The sequence below is a fragment of the Oncorhynchus gorbuscha genome, linkage group LG03 (genome assembly GCF_021184085.1).
Source record: "Oncorhynchus gorbuscha isolate QuinsamMale2020 ecotype Even-year linkage group LG03, OgorEven_v1.0, whole genome shotgun sequence".
NCBI lineage: Eukaryota > Metazoa > Chordata > Actinopteri > Salmoniformes > Salmonidae > Oncorhynchus > Oncorhynchus gorbuscha.
Window position 1 is genome coordinate 20068568 of NC_060175.1, and position 23674 is coordinate 20092241.

A 23674-nucleotide genomic window follows, 5' to 3' on the forward strand; every position below is an offset into this window, starting at 1 on the left:
CAGAAACGGTAGAGTTGTCACAAGTGTCATCGAGGGGAGATGCAAACCACTGTGCTCCCCCGCCCCCTGCAGGTGGCAACAGGCATCAACAGTTCCCAATAGAAATCCTTGGATGACAGGCCAAAATAATAATGGATTGCAACCATTGTTGACTACAACAATATCATGTTTTATAAATACAATGTGATTCCATAAAATTAAATGGAAAGTATCATCTATAGTGGATAGATACGACAAAGTAGATGTAAGGTTGCCTAATACTGAATGCAATTAGAAGATAATGAATCATGTGAGATTTATGTATTTAAAAAAAATATATGCCATGTAAAAATAAAAAATAAAAATTCTGAAACAAAAATAAACAAATGTTTTGAGTACATTTTTCATAATTAAAATGCATATCCTTATGATAATTGTATGTATGGGGGGTGTGAGATTTATATATGTTATTAAAATATATGATCATATGTTTGAAAATATATGTCACTTTTATATATTGGTTTTAAATACATGATCATATATTTTAATTTATAAACTGGGTGGTTGGAGCCCTGAATGCTGATTGGATGAATGCCGTGGTATATTTAAGCAATACGGCACGAGGAGGGTAGGGTTGCTATTAGCTAAATGGCTACCATTAGCTGGCTCAGTATTGAGGTGGCTGTACTGGTTTATTTTTTAAATAATATATGGCCAATATACCACGGCTAATGGCTGATCTTACGTGCAACAGCTGTGATATACCACTGCTGTCAGCCAATCAGTATTCATGCCTCAACCCACCCAGTTAATAACAGACCATATACCACGGGTATGACAAAACATGTATTTTTACTGCTCTAATTACGTGGTTAATCAGTTTATAATTCCATTAAGGCACCTCGGGGGTTTGTGGTATATAGCCAATGTATCGTTCCATAAGAACAGCCCTTAGCCGTGGTATATTGGCGATATATCACACATTGCATAAATACTATATATGCCACTTTATATATATATATATATATATATATATGGCCATATATTATAACAGCTCAGTTTATAACAGACCGTATGCCACGTGTATGACAAAGCATGTATATTTACTGCTCTAATTACGTTGGTAACCAGTTTATAATAGCAATAAGGCACCTCGGGGGTTTGTGGTATATAGCTGATATAGCATAAAAACAGCCCTTAGCCGTTGTATATTGGCTATACATCACACCCCCTCTGGCCTTATTGCTTAAATATATGTCACTTTTTTAAAATATATAAGGCCATATATTACTTTTCCATATGGGATAATACTGTGAAATTGTTGAAATTACGATAATTCACTTTTAGTTTAAGATCTGTTTGAAAAGACTGCCTAAAATGTCAGTCTGGGGATGGAGTTTTGGCCTGCTTTGTGACATCACCAGGTGGTAAATGAGTTAATAGACTGATAAGAAAGAGTTTTAAACCTCTCTGCCAATTGATTGATTGATTTTATTTGTCAGTTAAAGAAAATACATATCTATATATACATACAGTACAAAGAATATAACAACTAGTTTTCCTATTTCCTCTCCCTATTCAGACCACTCCCAGACAGTCCTAGCTAAGTTTTTGCATGAGAAATTGCTCTTGCTAAGAAGCTTCTTTTTTTTATTTACCATTTTGATCAAAAATAATTACAGTAAGTTACTTAATTGTTACTCAGAAATGATTTAATATTGAGATAAAAACGGATGCATTGGGCCTTTATTAAAATTAATCTGTCCAACATATTAAGGCCACCACAGGTGGCTGCCGGAACCTTAATTGGGGAGGACGGGCTCATAGTGGCTCGAATGGAATCAATGGAATGGTATCGAACACATCAAACTCCCTCCATTCCAGCCATTATTATGAGTCATTGTCCCCTCGGCAGCCTCCTGTGAAGGAAGGCCACACTTGTATTGGCCTAATAGTCAGCAACTACCTGCACATCGCAAATATGATATTGAAATGGTCCTTCTGTAGCTCAGTTGGTAGAGCATGGCGCTTGTAACGCCAGGGTAGTGGGTTCGATCCCTGGGACCACCCATACGTAGAATGTATGCACACATGACTGTAAGTCGCTTTGGATGAAAGCGTCTGCTAAATGGCATATATTATTATTATTATTATTGAAATGGACCATTGATCCTATATATGAATGCTTTGTTTCTCGTGTTCTTATTTCTCATGTTTATTTATTGTGTGTTTTTGTTCCACCTTATGTTATTTTTTAGTGCTACATTGATATTGTTTACTGCATTGTTTGGTTTGGAGCTTGCAAGAAAAGCATTTCATTGTATTTATTCATGTGACATTAAAACTTGATACATTAACTATTCCTTGAAAGGATACATCTCTGCCTCCCACTGAATGCATTTATAATATCTGAACCTACTGGAATAAAACTAGCTAAGTCCATTCATTCTATTATTTTCTTATTTTGATCCCTAAATAATATTTCACTGGAATACTGCTACCATGATCTCATACTTGTCTCAAACACGCCCATGTGTCGCAAAAATATGACGTCAAATTGCTTACACGTCTGAGGGAGTTCTATTACGCGGGTTCAACCGGGCAATGTTCCTTACCATCATCGGGTGAAAGCGGTGAGGTAATCTTAGCAGTTCGGTAATGTTGTTGACAAGGCAGCATGGTGCATCGTCCAGAAACATATAACATCTCTTTTCCATAAAACTCATGTTTGAATTGTCGAACTATTTTTCATTGGGAAGGCAGATAAAACGTTTTTTTCAAAAGCTGTCACTTTTGCATGTGAAAACACAGAATCCTGCTCATTACATAATTTTGTTTTGAGCCGATTTCGCTATCGGACAGAGCAGGGCACCCCAACGGCACCTGGCTCAAGCCCGGGAGGCAGGCCGTTTCCTTATCGAATGGGATCAACTTTTAGACATTGAAAATCAAACCAACACGGGCGCCCGCTTGAAATTAATCGAACCTCCTCTCTGTGTTGACAGTGGACCTCCTCGGTGTTACTAACAGAATGGCTGTTGATATAACTTTACTGTTCAAAGCCAGTGTAAAAACGGTCAAAACCAGAAATAAAGCTATGGGAGTAGTGTTTGATTCGCCTAAAGATGAAATATTCAAGAAGAGCAGACCGAATAACGGATTTTCTCTCAAGGCGAAAGAAGTGGTGAGTGTCCATTCACTGGCAACACTGCACTGGCTAACGTTAGTCTTGCTAACTAGTTCATTTAGCTAGCTAAGATATTTGTTGTTGTAATTTATTTCCATAACATTTGTAGCTATAGATGGGGGAAATAAAATGTAGATAAATCAATAGAGTTCGGTTGCCGTTACAGGTAACGTTAGATAACTTGTCGACTAACTAACGTTAGCTAAAGGTTTCTTAACTAGCTTAGTCATGAACGTTTCCGAGCTAACCAACGTAGATGGCTATCTAATTTAGGCCTAAAGGTTAGGTCTATGATGTGCTCTTAGTCATGAAAGTTTCCTAGCCATCTACGTTGGTTAGCTATCTAATTTCGGCCTAAAGTTAGGTCTATGATGTGCTCGCTGCTTATATTATTTGACCTCTAACTTGCTAAGTTACCAAACCAATACAACGTTGCTCAAACGTTCAGTACTTTGCATGTAACTAATTAGCTACCTGGCAGCATTTGACAGGTTAGTGGTGTCTTCCAGAAAGATAAACAAGACGAGCTGTGGTTTAACGTGACCACGCCCCCGAGTAGGGTAGAGCGTTAGTGCATTCCTGCTACTCCCATGTAATTAGCCTAACTTTGGCGGTATCCTGAGTAAACTACTGACACATTATTTTTTTCGTTTCAACAAACGTTTTCAGAAGCCTCATTTGTCTTTATTAACATACTTGGCTGTCACAACTAAACATTAGCATGACACTTATTCTGCCACTCTCTGGGGAGGTTCCCATTGCTTGGAAGGCAGCCATTGTGTCCTTTATTTAAAGGGGGTGGTCAGGCCAATTTCTATTTTGCCCTGATTATCAAAAGTGTTGGAAAAACTTGGCAATAATCAACTGACTGACTTTCTTGATGTCTATAGTATTCTCTCAGGTATGCAATCTGGTTTCCGCTCAGGTTATGGATGTGTCACTGCAACCTTAATGGTCTAAAATGATGTCACCATTGTCCTTGATTTTAAGCAATGTTGTGATGCTATTTTTGTCATACCCGTGGTATATGGTCTGATATACCACGACTGTCAGCCAATCAGCATTCAGGGCTCTAACCACCCAGTTTATAAGTCCCCTTTTAAATATTGTATTTTCAGTGTCCCCGTATCTCATTGGCATTGGCTAATTATAACATTACTTCCTAGAGAAGAACAGTTACTTGGAGACAATAGTCTATATTCTATTAGGGGGAGGGACTATTGTCTCAACTTACTAGAAGCTTGCTTGTAAGTTTATCTATCAATTTTAAAAGCTTAATTTTTGTTTTGTTGTTTTAAATTTTACCCCCTTCTCCCCAATTTCGTGGTATCCAATTGTTAGTAGCTACTATCTTGTCTCATCGCTACAACTCCCATACGGGCTCGGGAGAGACGAAAGTTGAAAGTCATGCGTCCACCAATGTGTTGGAGGAAACACAGTGTACCTGGCAACCTTGGTTAGCGTGCACTGCGCCCGGCCCGCCACAGGAGTCGCTGGTGTGCGATGAGACAAGGATATCCCTACCGGCCAAACCCTCCCTAACCCGGACGACGCTATGACAATTGTGTGTCGCCTCACGGACCTCCCGGTTACGACAGAGTCTGGGCGCGGACCCAGAGTCTGGTGGCGCAACCCGGGTAGCCCTTAAACCACTGCGCCACCCGGGTGGCCCTTAAAAACGTAATTTTAACTATGTTGTCTGGCTTCTACATATAAACACAGTTTTGACGGTACATGACGGAGTTACCATCTCCCATGCGTCATATCGGTACGTGCATGTGCCTTCCCCTGGATTTCTTTCAGGTTTTTTTCAGGCCTAGATCGCAAACACATCATTGGTGTTGAAATAAAGAGAATAAGTGTGCCGCATGCAGCATGACCACTGTGATATGGAGAGGTCAGTTCCCCGACATGAGTGTCATGGATACAAGTCCCATCAAAGGCCCCTTGAAGAACTCCTCTGGATTTCCCAGGGGCTTCAGCTCTTGATCCGTTCCTGATGTTCCCACCCATCATCGGCAGGAGAAACGAGCCCAGTCACACAGCTCCACACAACTATACTTTGTTAAGCTTTGCTCACCCCTGTTGCAATGATATTGGAAATGGTGGTGTAATAAAAGCAGGGATGCTGATTTGAGGGAACTCAAACATAGCCTGTGGTGCCTGTCCATACTCTCCCCACCCCGGGCCCACACCCTCCCGCTGTCTGCCCTACTGCTACTGATATCATCTGAAATGATCTCGGTGAACCAACGTTTGGAAAAATTTCAATTGTGACTTTGGAATGTCCTGACTACATACAGTTATGTTGTGGTTTTCATCCGCCCCCGCCCGCTCATCGTCCTCTCTGTACAACTTCAGATACGGGCTACATTTTTTGTGTGTGCGAGCCCTCTCTTCGCATGTTTGATTCCATAAACATGCTGCAATAACATTTTTCTTTCTGCTTTCCAACAATTTCTTGAGGAAAGCCGATCCTCCCAAGAGCCAGTGATTAAAGGTGGAAGATCAAAAAAGATAAAATATTAAATTAGGTCCCCAGTAACAATGTTGATGGCCGGTTCCTAATGCTGAACAGATGTGGCCGCCCTCCCAACACATGTACTGCCTTCTCAGTTTTCAGTGACACTTCACTAAACAGATGAATAAAAATGTCAAAAGTAAACAAATATAAAGTAATGTGTATAGATTGCTTTTTTCATTTAAAACTTTACCCTTTGTGGAAAGTTAACTTCTTTTTGAAGAAGGCGAAGCGAAAGGCTCTATGGACTAGTAAGAGGGTTGATGTGTGCAGGGTGCGGTGGTTGGGGGGGGTTCTTTTACCTTGTTGGGGGCACTGTGATCTCAGTTTCACCGCTCTCCTTCTGGTCTTCACAGCAGGCTGGCATTCTCCTGTTTAAATGGAGGAGGTCACCCCAAAATTGTTAAATTGTGTGTAGAAAAATAGCCTTTGGCTACCCACCGTGCCTTCAGCAGTGCTGTTCCAAAACGGAACAGCTTTTTACTGTGTTGTCTTTGAATCTCCAAAAAGTGTGGCGATCAGCCAGTGCTTAGAAGTATGCATTATTGCTAAACTTGAGCGGCGCAGGGGGTGACCTCATATGGCGAATTTGAAATGGAATTGATAATCTGTTAAATTCTCAAAACATTGAGTTACATTTGGAAAACTCTGGTCTATTTTAGCTTAGTGTTTTGTGTTTGCAGTGAGCTGTGAGCGTCTCTCCTATTGGAGAACCTCGGGCTCTTGAACAGAATAACTTTGGATTCTGTCAGAAAGTTTAAGTGCTTCTACCGCGCCGTAAATGTGACACTCTGGTGGAATTTAGCTGCTCTGAAATTAGAATACCATAGCCTAGGCTATATTTATTGGCCCTATTACATGAGAATCCTAAATTGAGCAGTAAATAAATCTCTTCACCCCATTTCTTCCAGTTGACACAGACCAAGTTTTTACAAGTCACCCCACAATAATTGCCATGAACCTGCATCGGCTGTCATGATGATCAATGAACCCGCATCAGCTGTCATGATGATCAATGAACCCGCATCAGCTGTCATGATGATCAATGAACCTGCATCAGCTGTCATGATGATCAATGAACCTGCATCAGCTGTCATGATGATCAATGAACCTGCATCAGCTGTCCTGAATCTGCATCAATTGTTTTGTAGTCTCACTAGTCTTCTTCTGTCTGTCCCCCAAACTATCTCTTTCACAAACACACGCAGTGATTAGAGCGTTGGGCCAGTAACTGAAAGGTTGTTAGATCGAATCCCAAAGCTGACAAGTTAAAAATGTGTTGTTCTGCCCCTGAACAAGGCAGTTAACTCACTGTTCCTAGGCCGTCATTGTAAATAAGAATTTGTTCTTAACTTCTTGCGTCGAGCCATCCCGGATCCGGTATCGTGACTACAGCCTCAAGCTCATTACCATAATGCAACGTTAACTATTAATGAAAATCGCAAATGAAATGAAATGAATCTATTTGCTCTCAAGCTTAGCCTTTTGTTAACAACACTGTCATCTCAGATTTTCAAAATATGCTTCTCAACCATTGCAAAACAAGCATTTGTGTAACAGTATTGATGGCTAACGTAGCATTTAGCATAGCATTTAGCGTTAGCATTCAGCATGCAACATTTTCCACAAAAATCATAAAAGCATTCAAATAAAATCATTTACCTTTGAAGAACTTCAGATGTTTTCAATGAGGAGACTCTCAGATAGCACATGTTCAGTTTTTCCTGAAAGATTATTTGTTTAGGACGAATCGCTCCGTTGTCTGCGTCATGTTTAGCTACGAAAAAAACCCTGTATCCAGGATTGTGTAAATCTATCAGCAAGCTCATTAGCATAACACAACGTTAACTATTCATGAAAATAGCAAATGAAATGAAATTAATCTATTTGCTCTCAAGCTTAGCCTTTTGTTAACAACACTGTCATCTCAGATTTTCAAAATATGCTTCTCAACCATTGCAAAACAAGCATTTGTGGAACAGTATTGATGGCTAACGTACCATTTAGCATTAGCATTCAGCATGCAACATTTTCCACAAAAACCATAAAAGCATTCACTTAAAATAATTTACCTTTTGAAGAACTTCAGATGTTTTCAATGAGGAGACTCTGTTAGATAGCAAATGTTCCGTTTTTACAAAAAATATTATTTGTCGACTAATCGCTCCGTTTTGTTTCATCGCGTTTGGGTAAGGAAAAAATAAATCAAATAAGTCATTAAAACATTAACTTTTTTCCAAATTAACTCCATAATATCGACAGAAACATGGCAAACAATGTTTAGAATCAATCCTCAAGGTCTTTTTCACATATCTATCGACGATAAAATCCATCGTGGCAGTTTACTTTCAATTCTGAAGAAATGGAACGCGCATGGACTTACTGATTACGCACACAGGACACCGGGCGGGACACCATGTAAATGTAGTCTCTTATGGTCAATCTTCCAATGATATGCCTACAAACATGTCACAATGCTGCAGACACCTCGGGGAATATACAGAAAGTGCAGGCTCATTCCTGGCGCATTTACAGCCATATAAGGAGACATTGGAACACAGCGCCTTCAGAATCCGGGGCATTTCCTGTATGAAACATCATCTTGGTTTCGCCTGTTGCATTAGTTCTGTGGCACGCACAGATAATATCTTTGCAGTTTTGGAGACGTCAGAGTTGTGTGTTTCCAAGGCTGTCAATTCCATGCATTGTCAAGCATCTTTTCTTGAAAAATTATTGAGCTTAAAACGGGCATGTCTTTTTATCCAATAATGACACAGCGCCCCTATAGGTTCAAGAGGTTAAATGACTTGCCTAGTTAAATAAAGGTTCAATGGGATTTTTATTTTTTAACTGCGAATCATTCTCTCACAACAGGTTGTGATTTGAGGGGATTTACCTGAGCTGAATGTCCTGCTAAACAATTTTTTTACCATTTGGGTTCATCTCCGCTCTCTTTTCGTATTGAAGCCAGGCAAATTCCCAAAGATGTTTCAAAAAAGGGATTTCCCCTGTTTGCAAAAATGAAAAGAACAAAGTGTAAAATATGGAGACAAATGCACAAACACTGTCTGTAGACTAGTGTCAAACTTAAGGGCAGCAAGACAGAATCCAGATACTCAGCAAACTAAACAGTTTAATTCTAACAAAAGTACTGTACTGCTTCAGAGAGACAGGCTTTATAGGCAAAATTCTGATTGATATGTGCCATAACGGCATTCTGTAATTAAGACTCTTTCCTTGACAAATAGGCATAGGCCACATAAGACTATGTTATCTAAAGGATAATTGATTACTCAAACATGATCAATTCCGCTATCATTTTGCATATCTGTATTAAAATAGGCAGAAACATTTCCTTAATAATCACAAACTGTCAAACATCCACTCATGCTCAGGGAAAACAGAACAAACCTCGAGGAAAAGTGACATTTCTTGAAACAACTGTAAAAGGTTTCAAGACTTAAATGCCTGTCTCTTTCACAAAGACATAATAACCATTAACTCCTTTAAACAATTTTATTTTTTAAATAGGATAGCCTTAAATACAGATGGTGACCAGTTAACATTACGTTTGGGTAGCCTACTGTACATTGGTACACTCTAAGTCTGTTCTACTGTTTACCAAAAATGTGCATAATATACACAGGCATAAGAAGAGAAGAATGTGTTCCTTCATCTAAGTGTTTTGTTAATGAATGCCTTAAGTGCAACGACACCAAACATAAGGGTTGCTCAAATACCCAACAAACACCACATTCCAGTCGTGTTTTCCATCTAACTTCAAAATAAAAGTCTGGCCAAAAATAATTGGAGGGGTAGAGGATGATCTGACGGGAAGTCTGTGGTCTCAATTTCTTTCTTTTTCAGTAAATCTTCAACATGAAATTACTGTTTGCATCTATGGGAGTCAGGACAGACGGAGAGAGAGGTAGCTGCCTTGAATAGGATAAAACTGAGGCTTTTTTCATCATGTGAACACATTACTTGTTTTTGCCCCCAAGTGATATAGGTTTGTTCAAAGGGGGTAAAAAAAAAAGTCCCAGCTAAACAAACTGCTGTTTTAGAAAATAAATTATATATAATACAATTGGGGAGTATATCAACTTTAATATTTCAGATATATTGTAGCTTCCATCAATATAATTGTCTGCATCATTTTCAATCCCCTGTGTGTGTGTGTGCGTGCGTGCGTACATACATACATACAATATAAATATACACACTATACAGTACAAGTCAAAAGTTTGGACACCTACTCATTCAAGGGTTTTTATTTTTACTATTTTCTACATTGTAGAATAATAATAAAGACAAACTATGAAATAACACGTGGAATTATGTAAACTCAGCAAAGAAAGAAATGTCCTCTCACTGTCAACTGCGTTTATTTTCAGCAAACTTAACGTGTAAATATTTGTATGAACCTAAGATTCAACAACTGAGACGTGAAGACATAAACTGAACAAGTTCCACAGACATGTGACTAACAGAAATGGAATAATGTGTTCCTGAACAAAGGGGTAAAAATCTAAAGTAACAGTCAGTATCTGGTGTGGCCACCATCTGCATGAAGTACTGCAGTGCCTCTTCTCCTCATGGACTGCACCAGATTTGACAGTTGTTGCTGTGAGATGTTACCCCACTCTTCCACCAAGGCACCTGCAAGTTCCCAGACATTTCTGGGGGGAATGGCCCTAGCCCTCACCCTCCGATCCAGCAGGTCCCAGACATACTCAATGGGATTGAGATTCGGGCTCTTCGCTGGCCGTAGCAGAACATTGACATTCCTGTCTTGCAGGAAATCACGCACAGAACGAGCAGTATGGCTGGTGGCATTGTCTGCAGGATGAGCGTGCAGGAAGGGTACCACATGATGGAGAAGGATGTCTTCCCTGTAAGGCACAGAGTTGAGATTGCCTGCAATGACAACAAGATAAGTTAGATGATGCTGTGACACACCGTCCCAGATCATGACTGACCCTCCACCTCCAAATCGTTCCCGCTCCAGAGTACAGGCCTCGGTGTAACGCTCATTCCTTCAACGATAAAAGCGAATCTGACCATCATCCCTTGTGAGACAAAACCGCGACTCGTCAGTGAAGAGCACTTTTTACCAGTCCTGTCTGGTCCAGCGTTGGTGGGTTTGTGCCCATAGGTGACGTTGTTGCCGGTGATGTCTGGTGAGTACCTGCCTTACAACAGGTCTACAAGACCGCAGTCCAGACTCTCAGCCTATTGCGGACAGTCTGAGCACTGATGGAGGATTTTGCGTTCCCGGTCTTTTGTTTTTTTTCCAGGGTCAGTAGTGTTCTAATTTTTCATAGCTGACCTTAATTGCCTACCGCCTGTAAGCTGTTTATGTCTTAACGACCGTTCAACGGGTGCATGTTCATTAATTATGGTTCATTGAACAAGCATGGGAAATGGTGTTTTAACCCTTTACAATGAAGATCTGTGAAGTTATTTGGATAATTTAATGTAATTTTTACGAATTGTATTTTTTTGCTGAGTTTAGTAACCCAAACAAGATTTAAACACTTTTTTTTGTTATTCACCCAATGTTTGCAGGTCTGTTGAACCCACAACATTATTGGGTTTTTAAAATGATACAGCCATAATAATTTACGCAAAGACTTCAAAGTAGCAAAACAAATAAACAGCAATTCCAATTCCCTAAAAGGCTTTTTTTGTGTTCATTGGAGTGTCACCTATGCACTTATTATTTCTATTCAAGAATAAAGCCAATAATTAATTTTTATTGTGATTCATATGAATGTATCCATTCAGTATAACACTAAGTGTTTAAAAAAATGTATGCTCATTTTTCATCATCACAAGATTATACAGTGGGGCAAAAAAGTATTTAGTCAGCCACCAATTGTGCAAGTTCTCCCACTTAAAAAGACAAGAGGCCTGTAATTTTCATCATAGGTACACTTCAACTATGACAGACAAAATGAGAAAAAAATCCTGAAAATCACATTATAGGATCTTTGTTGGCAATGACAAACATTTTCTCTAAGTCTTCACAAGGTTTTCACACACTGTTGCTGGTATTTTGGCCCATTCCTCCATGCAGATCTCCTCTAGAGCAGTGATGTTTTGGGCTGTTGCTGGGCAACACTGACTTACAACTCCCTCCAAAGATTTTCTATGGGGTTGAGATCTGGAGATTGGCTAGGCCACTCCAGGACCTTGAAATGCATCTTACGAAGCCACTCCTTCGTTGCCCGGGTGGTGTGTTTGGGATCATTGTCATGCTGAAAGACCCAGCCACCTATCATCTTCAATGCCCTTGCTGATGGAAGGAGGTTTTCACTCAAAATCTCACGATACATGGCCCCATTCATTCTTTCCTTTACACGGATCAGTCGTGCTGGTCCCTTTGCAGAAAAACAACCCCAAAGCATGATGTTTCCAACCCCATGCTTCACAGTAGGTATGGTGTTCTTTGGATGCAACTCAGCATTCTTTGTCTTCCAAACACGACGAGTTGAGTTTTTACCAAAAAGTTCAATTTTGGTTTCATCTGACATTTGACATTCTCCCAATCTTCTTCTGGATCATCCAAATGCTCTCTAGCAAACTTCAGATGGGCCTGGACATGTACTGGCTTAAGCAGGGGGACACGTCTGGCACTGCAGGATTTGAGTCCCTGGCGGCGTTGTATGTTACTGATGGTAGGCTTTGTTACTTTGGTCCCAGCTCTCTGCAGGTCATTCACTAGGTCCCCCCGTGTGGTTCTGGGATTTTTGCTCACCGTTCTTGTGATCATATTGACCCCACGTGGTGAGATCTTGCGTGGAGCCCCAGATCGAGGGAGATTATAAGTCGTCTTGTATGTCTTCCATTTCCTAATAATTGCTCCCCCAGTTGACTTCTTCAAACCAAGCTGCTTACCTATTGCAGATTCAGTCTTCCCAGCCTGGTGCAGGTCTACAATTTTGTTTCTGGTGTCCTTTGACAGCTCTTTGATCTTGGCCATAGTGGAGTTTGGAGTGTGACTGTTTTGAGGTTGTGGACAGGTGTCATTTATACTGATAACAAGTTCAAACAGGTGCCATTAATACAGGTAATGAGTGGAGGACAGAGGAGCCTCTTAAAGAAGAAGTTACAAGTCTGTGAGAGCCAGAAATGTTGCTTGTTTGTAGGTGACCAAATACTTATTTTCCACCATAATTTGCAAATAAATTCATTAAAAATCCTGCAATGTGATTTTCAGGATTTTTTCCCTCATTTTGAACTTTCTCCATTGTTTGATTTATCCCTTTGCCACTGTTGCCATGAAAATTGGTGCATTCTCTTCAGGTAGGGCCAGCTCTACTTCATCATAGCAACACTTTGCACAAACATGGTACATGCATTGCTTGTTCTTGAGATCACAATGGAATACAGTAACATGGAAACGCTTGAGGTTTTCAGCAACCCGCTTTGGCTCAACCTGTCAACTAGAAGTTTCACATTCTCGTGATTGAGACACGCTCAGGTGTTGCGGTCATGTGCCTTTGTCTCTGTAATGTAAAATGCTGCAGTCGTAAAAACCCTCTGTATGACAGCGAGTGTCCCATCCACCTCTGAATTGTACTCTGCATGAAGTTCTTTTAGAGATTTAATGAGTATGCGCCTCTGAACCTTCTTGTTTTGCGTGACCGTGTCTTTCTTCCCTGAGAGAAGGTGACTATTTTCATCTCTACGTTTGCATGCCCTTTCGGAAATTGTCACTTTTTTGGTGTGATTGTTTTAGTTGCATTTCCAGTTGGAGAATTTTCTTCTTTAGTTTTCCTTTTTTCCTTCTGCAGCCACATACAACGCTTTGATACCTTTTTAAAAACTTTTTCTTGAATGGAGGAAGCAAGTGGTTGCTCCAGTGTTTGAGATTGAGTCTCAAGGGATTGCTCCTTGGAGTCAAGGATTCAGATGGTTGCTCCAGCTCTGGAGGCGCAGGTTCATGTTGTACTTGTAGAAGTTGTTCAGGGGGCTGCTCAAAAGAGTTTCCTTCAGTGGATACTGAAGTGCTTAGCCCGGTGCGGTTCATACCAGTCCTTCGTATTGGCCGGGCTAGAGTGGGCATCGAGCCAGGTAAGCTTGGGGCAGGCTCGGTGCTCAAGAGCTCCAGTGCGCCTGCACGGTCCGGTCTATCCAGAGCCACCTCCACACACCAGTCCTCCGGTAGCAGCTCCCCGCACCAGGCTTCCTGTGCGTGTCCTCGATCCTGTAGCACCAGTTCCAGCACCACGCACCAGGCCTTCTGTGCGCCTCGCCTGTTCAGCGCTATCAGAGCCTTCCTCCTCTACAGCGCTGCCGGAGCCTCCTGCCTGTTCGGAGCAGCCTGAGCTGTCAGTCTGCATGGAGCAGCCTGAGCTGCCAGTCTGCAGGGAGCTGTCAGTCTGCAAGGTGCTGTCAGTCTGCATGAAGCAGCCAGAGCTGTCAGTCTGCAAGGAGCTGCCAGTCTGCAGGGTGCTGTCAGCCTGCATGGAGCAGTCAGAGCTGTCAGTCTGTATGAAGCAGCCAGAGCTGCCAGTCTGCAAAGAGCTGCCAGTCTGCAAGGAGCTGTCAGTCTGCAAGGAGCTGCCAGTCTGCAGGGTGCTGTCAGCCTGCATGGAGCAGTCAGAGCTGTCAGTCTGCATAGAGCAGCTAGATCCGCCAGTCAGCCATGATCTTCTAGATCTGCCAGTCAACCAGATTCTTCCAGATCTATAATAATAATAATAATAATATATGCCATTTAGCAGACGCTTTTATCCAAAGCGACTTACAGTCATGTGTGCATACATTCTACGTATGGGTGGTCCCGGGGATCGAACCCACTACCCTGGCGTTACAAGCGCCATGCTCTACCAACTGAGCTACAGAAGGACCACCACGCAGATCTGCCAGTCAACCAGATTCTTCCAGATCTGCCAGTCAACCAGTCTCTTCCAGATCTGCCAGTCAACCAGTCTCTTCCAGATCTGCCAGTCAACCAGTCTCTTCCAGATCTGCCAGTCAACCAGTCTCTTCCAGATCTGCCAGTCAACCAGATCTGCCAGTCAACCAGTCTCTTCCAGATCTGCCAGTCAACCAGTCTCTTCCAGATCCGCCAGCCAGGATCTACCGGAGCCTACTACCTGCCTGAGCTTCATCTCAGTACTGGGCTTCATCTCAGTACTGGGCTTCATCTCAGTACTGGGCTTCATCTCAGTACTGTGCTTCCCCTCAGTTCCGGGCTGCCCCTCAGTCCCGGGCTTGCCCCTCAGTCCCGGGCTGCCCCTCAGTCCCGGGCTGCCCCTCAGTCCCGGGCTGCCCCTCAGTCCCGAGCTGCCCCTCAGTCCCGAGCTGCTCCTCAGTTCAGTGGGGTTCTGGGTGAGGACTATTAGGCCATGGTCGGCGGCAAGGGTGGATTATCCCAGGACGCGAAGGGGAGGAACTATGACTTTAATGGAGTGGGGTCCACGTCCCGAGCCGGAACCGCCACCATGGACAGACGCCCACCCAGACCCTCCCTATGGTTTTGAGGTGCGTCCGGGAGTCCGCACCTTAGGGGGGGGGGGGATTCTGTCTCGCCTTGGTCATTGTATTTTGTGTTTTCGTTGTATATTTGGTCAGGCCAGGGTGTGACATGGGTTTATATATTGTATTTTCGTATTGGGGTTTGTAGTATTTGGGATTGCGACCGATGTAGGGGTGTTGTATAGGCTTGGCTGCCTGAGGCGGTTCTCAATCAGAGTCAGGTGATTCTCGTTGTCTCTGATTAGGAACCATATTTAGGTAGCCGGGGTTCCACTGTGTACTTCGTGGGTGATTGTTCCTGTCTCTGTGTAGTTTCACCAGATAGGCTGTAATAGGTTTCACGTTCCGTTTGTTGTTTTTGTATATGTATAAGTTATTTCATGTATCGTGATCTCTTTATTAAAGACATGAGTAACCACTACGCTGCATTTCGGTCCGACTCTCTTTTGACAAACGAAGAACGACGTTACACCATCAAACTACTTCAATTCAAACTTGTAAAGTCTCGATTTTTCATAAAGTGCCCCAAATGTGAAGCAGCTATTAACTAATATAATTCATAATCCATTTTAATCCAATATTTGTGTGTTTGATATTATATGAAATAATATAATCTATCAATTATACCTTAACTGCAGTGCAATAAAACATTAATCTACAGTGTAATAGTGCAACTTAATGTTAAGTGTTATCCACCCAGCTTTATATCCTATTATATCCTATTCTGTTGCCGACAGTAGCATAAAACCATGAAAACAATACCTTGCTTTATTTCTGGCTAGTCTTTCCTCCCTAGTAACTGGATCTGCGTTGATCTTTTGTCTGTGCCGTGCAGCCACTTCTTATTAGACAACGACATCTACAGTATAAAGATAATGTGCCTTGTAATACCTTAAAATGCCATAAAATAGTTTTAAAATTATGATATTCAGTATTCATACAACAAGTAAATTTGAATTGCATGATTAAATGTGAGAACATGGGATAACAAATCAACTGTCATTCAGCATAACGGGTGACATTGGTATAACATTAAACTTTTTTTTGTGCTGAAGGCACAATCAGCTGAAGGCTGATTATCATGAGATATGCTTTAGAATTGATTTGTACCTTTGTTATACTGAATGACCTTGATGAAGTGAAAATGTCCGGACAAAAGTTATTCAAGTTAAAATATTTTTTTGGCCATTATTCTATATATTGTTCCAAACACTAACACAATTATGCCATGGGTGTTCATTTATAGTTTTAGGGTGAATTTCTACATTAAAAAAAAAATAGTTATTAGAATTTTTACCCGGGCAGTTACACTGAAAGACATTTTGACACTTTTAGAGCTTAATAACTCCCTTAATTTAATAGTTTGCATCACAGATATTTCTGGGTCAAAAGGGGGGTAAGAGTTGAGTGATTTAATATTATATTTATTTTTCTATGTTAAATGAATGGTCTTTGGACACCAAATTTACACGTCTCGTCTTTGACCCTTATATATATTACAAGCAATATAGACCGCATAGGTTAATATTTGCCATTTACCTCTGCTAGATCACATTTATCAATAAAAGCGCTAAAAATCATGTATGTATCTTGAACAAATATAAATGAAACACATTTTTCATCGCTATAGGTGTTTTTTGCTTTGAACTGATCAAATTGGAAGGACACATTTTACATACAGTATTTTATGGAAATAATAAATGGGCCTAATTGAAAACAAATGGGGGCTGGTCTACACACCACATGAGGGACAGAGTTTTTACTGTGTGTGTGTTGCAAATGTATTTCTTGCACTTGATGCATGTGTACTGTGTCTTCCTGTCCTTCTTGGTTCCACCCACATGGCAGTGCTTCTTCTTGTTGCTACCGGTTGCAATCTAGAATGATGAAAACTAGTGATCCACCAATTATTACATTTTTGCCCGATACCGATATGTCTTATTTTACATGCCAAAAAACTGTACTAGACTCCTTTTAAGCAGTCTAGTACAGTTAAATAGTTAACAGACACACACATAGACGCAGCGGTCTAAGGCACTGCATCTCAGTGCAAGAGGCGTCACTAAAGTCCCTGGTTCGAATCTTCAGGCTGTATCACATCCGGCCGTGATTGGGAGTCTCATAGCGCGGTGCACAATTGGCCCAGCGTCGTCCGGGTTTGCCCTGTCATTGTAAATAAGAATATGTTCATAACTGACTTGCCTAGTTAAATAAAGGTTACACACAAAACACTGACCGAAAAAGTTATTTTGTTGGCATTTACATATGTCCCCATTACCAGTAAAACATAATCAAAACCTATTTCTTTTACTTGCTGTGCATTTGGTCTTTGCGTGTCAAAAAAGATACACGTCAAATAAGCTTGTTGACCTATCAGGACCTGAATATGACTGCACATAATAATTTAACACGTTCATACATTTTTTACGTACACACAATAGGCTGACTGGGGAGGTGATTTCACACAGTCACAGTCCCGCGCTAAGAGCTACAACGCTAATATTCGCATAAACACTACACAGTCGTGTTTTGTGGGTGTCACCGAGTAGACTGATACCCCATTTCATTGCTTCACATTCCAACCTCGTTTAACATTTATCTAGTCGAAATATAGCATGATTCCACCGATTGTAACCTTCTGCATCACTTTTAAGAGGTACTTTTGAAGGTAACCCACAAATTCCACTATTGTGCCTAATCCTTATTGTGGCTAGCTTCACAACACATAACGTGGTCCGGTCGAGCCTCACTAGCCAGATAAAGCTAGCTGGCTGCTTGTAACGTTAGCTTTGGGCAGCAAGGTTAAGTTTATTTTCATGAACTGAAGTTCAATTTCAATAGGCGAACAACAAGTGGCTACCTAGCTAATACTTACTCACAAGATTCCTAAATCATTGCTAAGAATAATGAAAATGACTGCAGTTTCTACTAGTCATTGTTTTCCGGCTGGTTGTATTGGTGCTAGCTAGGTACCAAGCTAAAGCTAGCTACCCCAGACATTGCGGGCGACAGTGCTACTGATAGTAGTGGTGGTGCTTGGCTTGCACATGCCAATTCAGAACACACAATATTCTATAATAGAACTGTGTTATTTGACGTGTCAAATTTAAATATTTAACGGGTCAAATAGTGTTATTTGACGTGTATCTTTTTTGACAACATATGCGGCGACCTCACCCATTACAACCAGCATGTCCAGAGATAAAACCTCTCTCATCATCACCCAGTGCCTGGGCTTACCTCCGCCATACCCGCACCCCACCATACCCCTGTCTGCGCATTATGCCCTGAATATTCTACCATGCCCAGAAACCTGCTCCTCTAATTCTCTGTCCCCAACGCTCTAGGCGACCAATTTTGATAGCCCTTAGCCGCACCCTCATACTACTCTGTTCCGCGGGTGATGTGGAGGTAAACCCAGGCCCTGCATGTCCCCAGGCACCCTCATTTGCTGACTTCTGTGATCGAAAAAGCCTTGGTTTCATGCATGTCAACATCAGAAGCCTCCTCCCTAAGTTTGTTTTACTCACTGCTTTAGCACACTCTGCTAACCCTGATGTCCTTGCCGTGTCTGAATCCTGGCTCAGGAAGGCCACCAAAAATTCAGAGATTTCCATACCCAACTATAACATCTTCCGTCAAGATAGAACTGCTAAAGGGGGAGGAGTTGCAGTCTACTGCAGAGATAGCCTGCAAAGTAATGTCATACTTTCCAGGTCCATACCCAAACAGTTCGAACTACTAATTCTGAAAATTACTCTCTCCAGAAATAAGTCCCTCACCGTTGCCGCCTGCTACCGACCCCACTCAGCTCCCAGCTGTGCCCTGGACACCCTCATAGACATCATCCTGACCAACTGGCCCTCCAAATACACCTCCGCTGTCTTCAACCAGGATCTCAGCGACCACTGCCTCATTGCCTGTATCCGCTACGGTGCCGCAGTCAAACGACCACCCCTCATCACTGTCAAACGCTCCCTAAAACACTTCTGTGAGCAGGCCTTTCTAATCGACCTGGCCCGGGTATCCTGGAAGGACATTGACCTCATCCCGTCAGTTGAGGATGCCTGGTCATTCTTTAAGAGTAACTTCCTCACCATTTTAGATAAGCATGCTCCGTTCAAAAAATGCAGAACTAAGAACAGATACAGCCCTTGGTTCACTCCAGACCTGACTGCCCTCGACCAGCACAAAAACATCCTGTGGCGGACTGCAATAGCATCGAACAGTCCCCGCGATATGCAACTGTTCAGGGAAGTCAGGAACCAATACACGCAGTCAGTCAGGAAAGCTAAGGCCAGCTTCTTCAGGCAGAATTTTGCATCCTGTAGCTCCAACTCCAAAAAGTTCTGGGACACTGAAGTCCATGGAGAACAAGAGCACCTCCTCCCAGCTGCCCACTGCACTGAGGCTAGGGAACACGGTCACCACCGACAAATCCATGTTTATAGAAAACTTCAACAAGCATTTCTCAACGGCTGGCCATGCCTTCCGCCTGGCTACTCCTACCTCGGCCAACAACTCCGGCCCCCCCGCAGCTCCTCGCCCAAGCCTCTCCAGGTTCTCCTTTACCCAATCCAGATAGCAGATGTTCTGAAAGAGCTGCAAAACCTGGACCCGTATAAATCAGCTGGGCTTGACAATCTGGACCCTCTATTTCTGAAACTATCCGCCGCCATTGTCGCAACCCCTATTACCAGCCTGTTCAACCTCTCTTTCATATCGTCTGAGATCCCCAAGGACTGGAAAGCTGCCGCAGTCATCCCCCTCTTCAAAGGGGGTGACACCCTGGACCCAAACTGTTACAGACCTATATCCATCCTGCCCTGCCTATCTAAGGTCTTCGAAAGCCAAGTCAACAAACAGGTCACTGACCATCTCGAATCCCACCGTACCTTCTCCGCTATGCAATCTGGTTTCCGAGCCGGTCACGGGTGCACCTCAGCCACACTCAAGGTACTAAACGACATCATAACCGCCATCGATAAAAGACAGTACTGTGCAGCCGTCTTCATCGACCTTGCCAAGGCTTTCGACTCTGTCAATCACCATATTCTTATCGGCAGACTCAGTAGCCTCGGTTTTTCGGATGACTGCCTTGCCTGGTTCACCAATTACTTTGCAGACAGAGTTCAGTGTGTCAAATCGGAGGGCATGTTGTCCGGTCCTCTGGCAGTCTCTATGGGGGTGCCACAGGGTTCAATTCTCGGGCCGACTCTTTTCTCTGTATATATCAATGATGTTGCTCTTGCTGCGGGCGATTCCCTGATCCACCTCTACGCAGACGACACCATTGTATACACTTTCGGCCCGTCATTGGACACTGTGCTATCTAACCTCCAATCGAGCTTCAATGCCATGCAACACTCCTTCCGTGGCCTCCAACTGCTATTAAACGCTAGTAAAACCAAATGCATGCTTTTCAACCGATCGCTGCCTGCACCCGCATGCCCGACTAGCATCACCACACTGGATGGTTCCGACCTTGAAAATGTGGACACCTATAAGTACCTAGGTGTCTGGCTAGACTGTAAACTCTCCTTCCAGACCCGTATCAAACATCTCCAATCGAAAATCAAATCAAGAATCGTCTTTCTATTCCGCAACAAAGCCTCCTTCACTCACGCTGCCAAGCTTACCCTAGTAAAACTGACTATCCTACCGATCCTCGACTTCGGCGACGTCATCTACAAAATTGCTTCCAACAATCTACTCAGCAAACTGGATGCAGTTTATCACAGTGCCATCCGTTTTGTCACTAAAGCACCTTATACTACCCACCACTGCGACTTGTATGCTCTAGTCGGCTGGCCCTCGCTACATATTCGTCGCCAGACCCACTGGCTTCAGGTCATCTACAAGGGCATGCTAGGCAAAGCTCCGCCTTATCTCAGCTCACTGGTCACGATGGCAACACCCATCCGTAGCACGTGCTCCAGCAGGTGTATCTCATTGATCATCCCTAAAGCCAACACCTCATTCGGCCGCCTTTCGTTCCAGTACTCTGCTGCCTGTGACTGGAACGAATTGCAAAAATCGCTGAAGTTGGAGACTTTTATCTCCCTCACCAACTTCAAACATCAGCTAGCTGAGCAGCTAACCGATCGCTGCAGCTGTACATAATCTGTTGGTAAATAGCACACCCATTTTCACCTACCTCATCCCCACAGTTTTTATTTATTTACTTTTCTGCTCTTTTGCACACCAATATCTCTACCTGTACATGATCATCTGATCATTTATCACTCCAGTGTTAATCTGCAATATTGTAATTATTCGCCTACCTCCTCATGCCTTTTGCACACATTGTATATAGACTCCCCTTTTTTTCTCTGTGTTATTGACTTGTTAATTGTTTACTCCATGTGTAACTCTGTTGTCTGTTCACACTGCTATGCTTTATCTTGGCCAGGTCGCAGTTGCAAATGAGAACCTGTTCTCAACTAGCCTACCTGGTTAAATAAAGGTGAAATAAAAAATAAAAAACACGCAAAGACCCAAACAGAGGTCCATAGTATGTCGTGAAGCTAATAGCATTGACGCTATTACTGTGTAACTCCAGTAGGGCAACGTCTGAAAAATAGTCGGCGAAAGCCAACATCACCCATGACAGAGAACGGTTGATTGTCAAGGGCAATGAATTCCATTATCTTTGCTTTAATTGATTTCGCCTCTTGAGTTGTCTCGCTGAAATGTTCTTACTCTTTCAAATGACTACTCGACCTGTTGACTGCTCGATCCATACAACAGACATTGTGGGCTAGGTTAGGAATGCTGTGTTGCGCAAAATTTTACGCGGCGCCATTACGTCATGTAACTACGTTATATAGGTATGCACGTCAGCTGTGACATCGGTATTGCACATCGGCGTTAAACTAGACATCGGGTCGATACTGACAACGGCATTTTTAGCTAATATCGTCCGATTCCGATATGTTCACCAATATATCATGCATCCCTAATGAAAACACTTAGTTTAGGAATTTTACTAACATCTCACTCACTCACATATAGTTACAGCAGGCCAAGGTAGAAGAGTCATACAAACACATGCAACAACATCACTCACACTTACTTCCGGAATTGGAGTTGTGGGTCTGGCGAATGCGGCACCAGCATCCTCCTCCTGAATTCTCTTCACGATGGCTGCAGAAGCTGGGGTTCTTGGGATATGTTGCCTCCTCTGGATTTGAGGTCTTACCAATGCCTTGCCCAGCTCCTCGACAAAGAGCGGTCTCCTCTGGAGCTTCCCTCTGTTCCAATCTGGGTTCAACACCATCCAGATGTCAAACATTGTATCCCGAGCTGTCCAAAAAGTTGAAGAATATCACAAGTGGCCAGCTAAGCATTCTTCTTTTGCAGCTGTAGCTAGTCACCAGCTTGTCTAAATATCTACCCCTCCTTTTGTGGCATTGCAATCCATTATGATTTCTGGTTTTTGATGTTCCCGGCCACAGATTTTCACATCCCTATGCAGCATACTCATGAGTACCCCATTTTTGCCTTTTTTTGGCACGTTGGACAAGGGACGTGTCGGCCGTGAACACAAACTTAGAGGAATTGATAGTCCTGTTCTGTGTATTCAACAGCTGAGGTGGGAGCTCTGGCTTGTTTTTTTGTACTGTTCCTACCATCGTCAGCTTCCTCTTGAGGAGCTGCTGTCCCAGCTTATGTCCCTGCTTATGCAATGTATAAAAGTTATCGTATGTGATGCTGTAGCCACGGAGTCCCTGTATCACATCCAGGGCAACCCACATTCCTTCGTTCTTCTCAGGGGCTCCTCCATCTGGTTTCCCCCTATACACTTGGAAGTTCCATGCATATGATGAAGCTGCATCACAGGCACCCCAGATCTTGGTTTCGTATTTTGTGAGCATGTATTGCCTGAAGGGGCAGCGACCCCTAAATGGTATAGGCTGTTCATCAACCGTAACGTTGGGCCCAGGGTTGTAAAACAGGGGAAGGCGGTCCACCCACTTGTCCCACACTGACCTGATTGCAGCTAGCTTGTCTCTCTGCCGCCGAGCTCGTCTGGTGTCTTGGTTATCAAAGCCTGGAAATAATGTGAAAGTTTTCCATAGACATTGTTGCACGGAAAAGTTCTCTGCCAGTTTCTGCATCCCACAGGGATTTTGTGAATTCCCCATTGGAGCTGAAAAGAACAACAAGATAAGATCCCCAAACCTATTCCCCCTCAGGAGACTGAAAATATTTGGCATTGGTCCTCAGATCCTCAAAAAGTTCTACAGCTGCACCATTGAGATCATCCTGACTGGCTGCATCACTGCCTGGTATGGCAACTGCTCAGCCTCAAACCGCAAGGCACTACAGAGGGTAGTGTGAACAGCCTAGTACATCACTGGGGCAAAGCTTTCTGCCATCCGAGACCTCTATACCAGGCTGTGTCAGAGGAAGTCCCTAAAAATGGTCAAATACTCCAGACACCCTAGTCATAGACTGTTCTCTCTGCTATCGCACAGCAAGCAGCACCAAGTCTA

At 42.8% G+C, this 23674-nt stretch overlaps 1 protein-coding gene across 1 annotated transcript in view; it reads left to right on the top strand.

The window, feature by feature from the left end:
- The first annotated feature begins 2606 nt into the window (after window positions 1-2606).
- The window catches only part of LOC124027435 (syntaxin-18-like), a 41182-nt gene continuing 20114 nt past the window's right edge, over window positions 2607-23674 (top strand). The window contains exon 1 of the mRNA XM_046339867.1: window positions 2607-3163. Coding sequence (XP_046195823.1) covers window positions 3011-3163 — 153 coding nt within the window. The 5' untranslated portion in view covers window positions 2607-3010. The remainder of the gene's footprint in view (window positions 3164-23674) is intronic.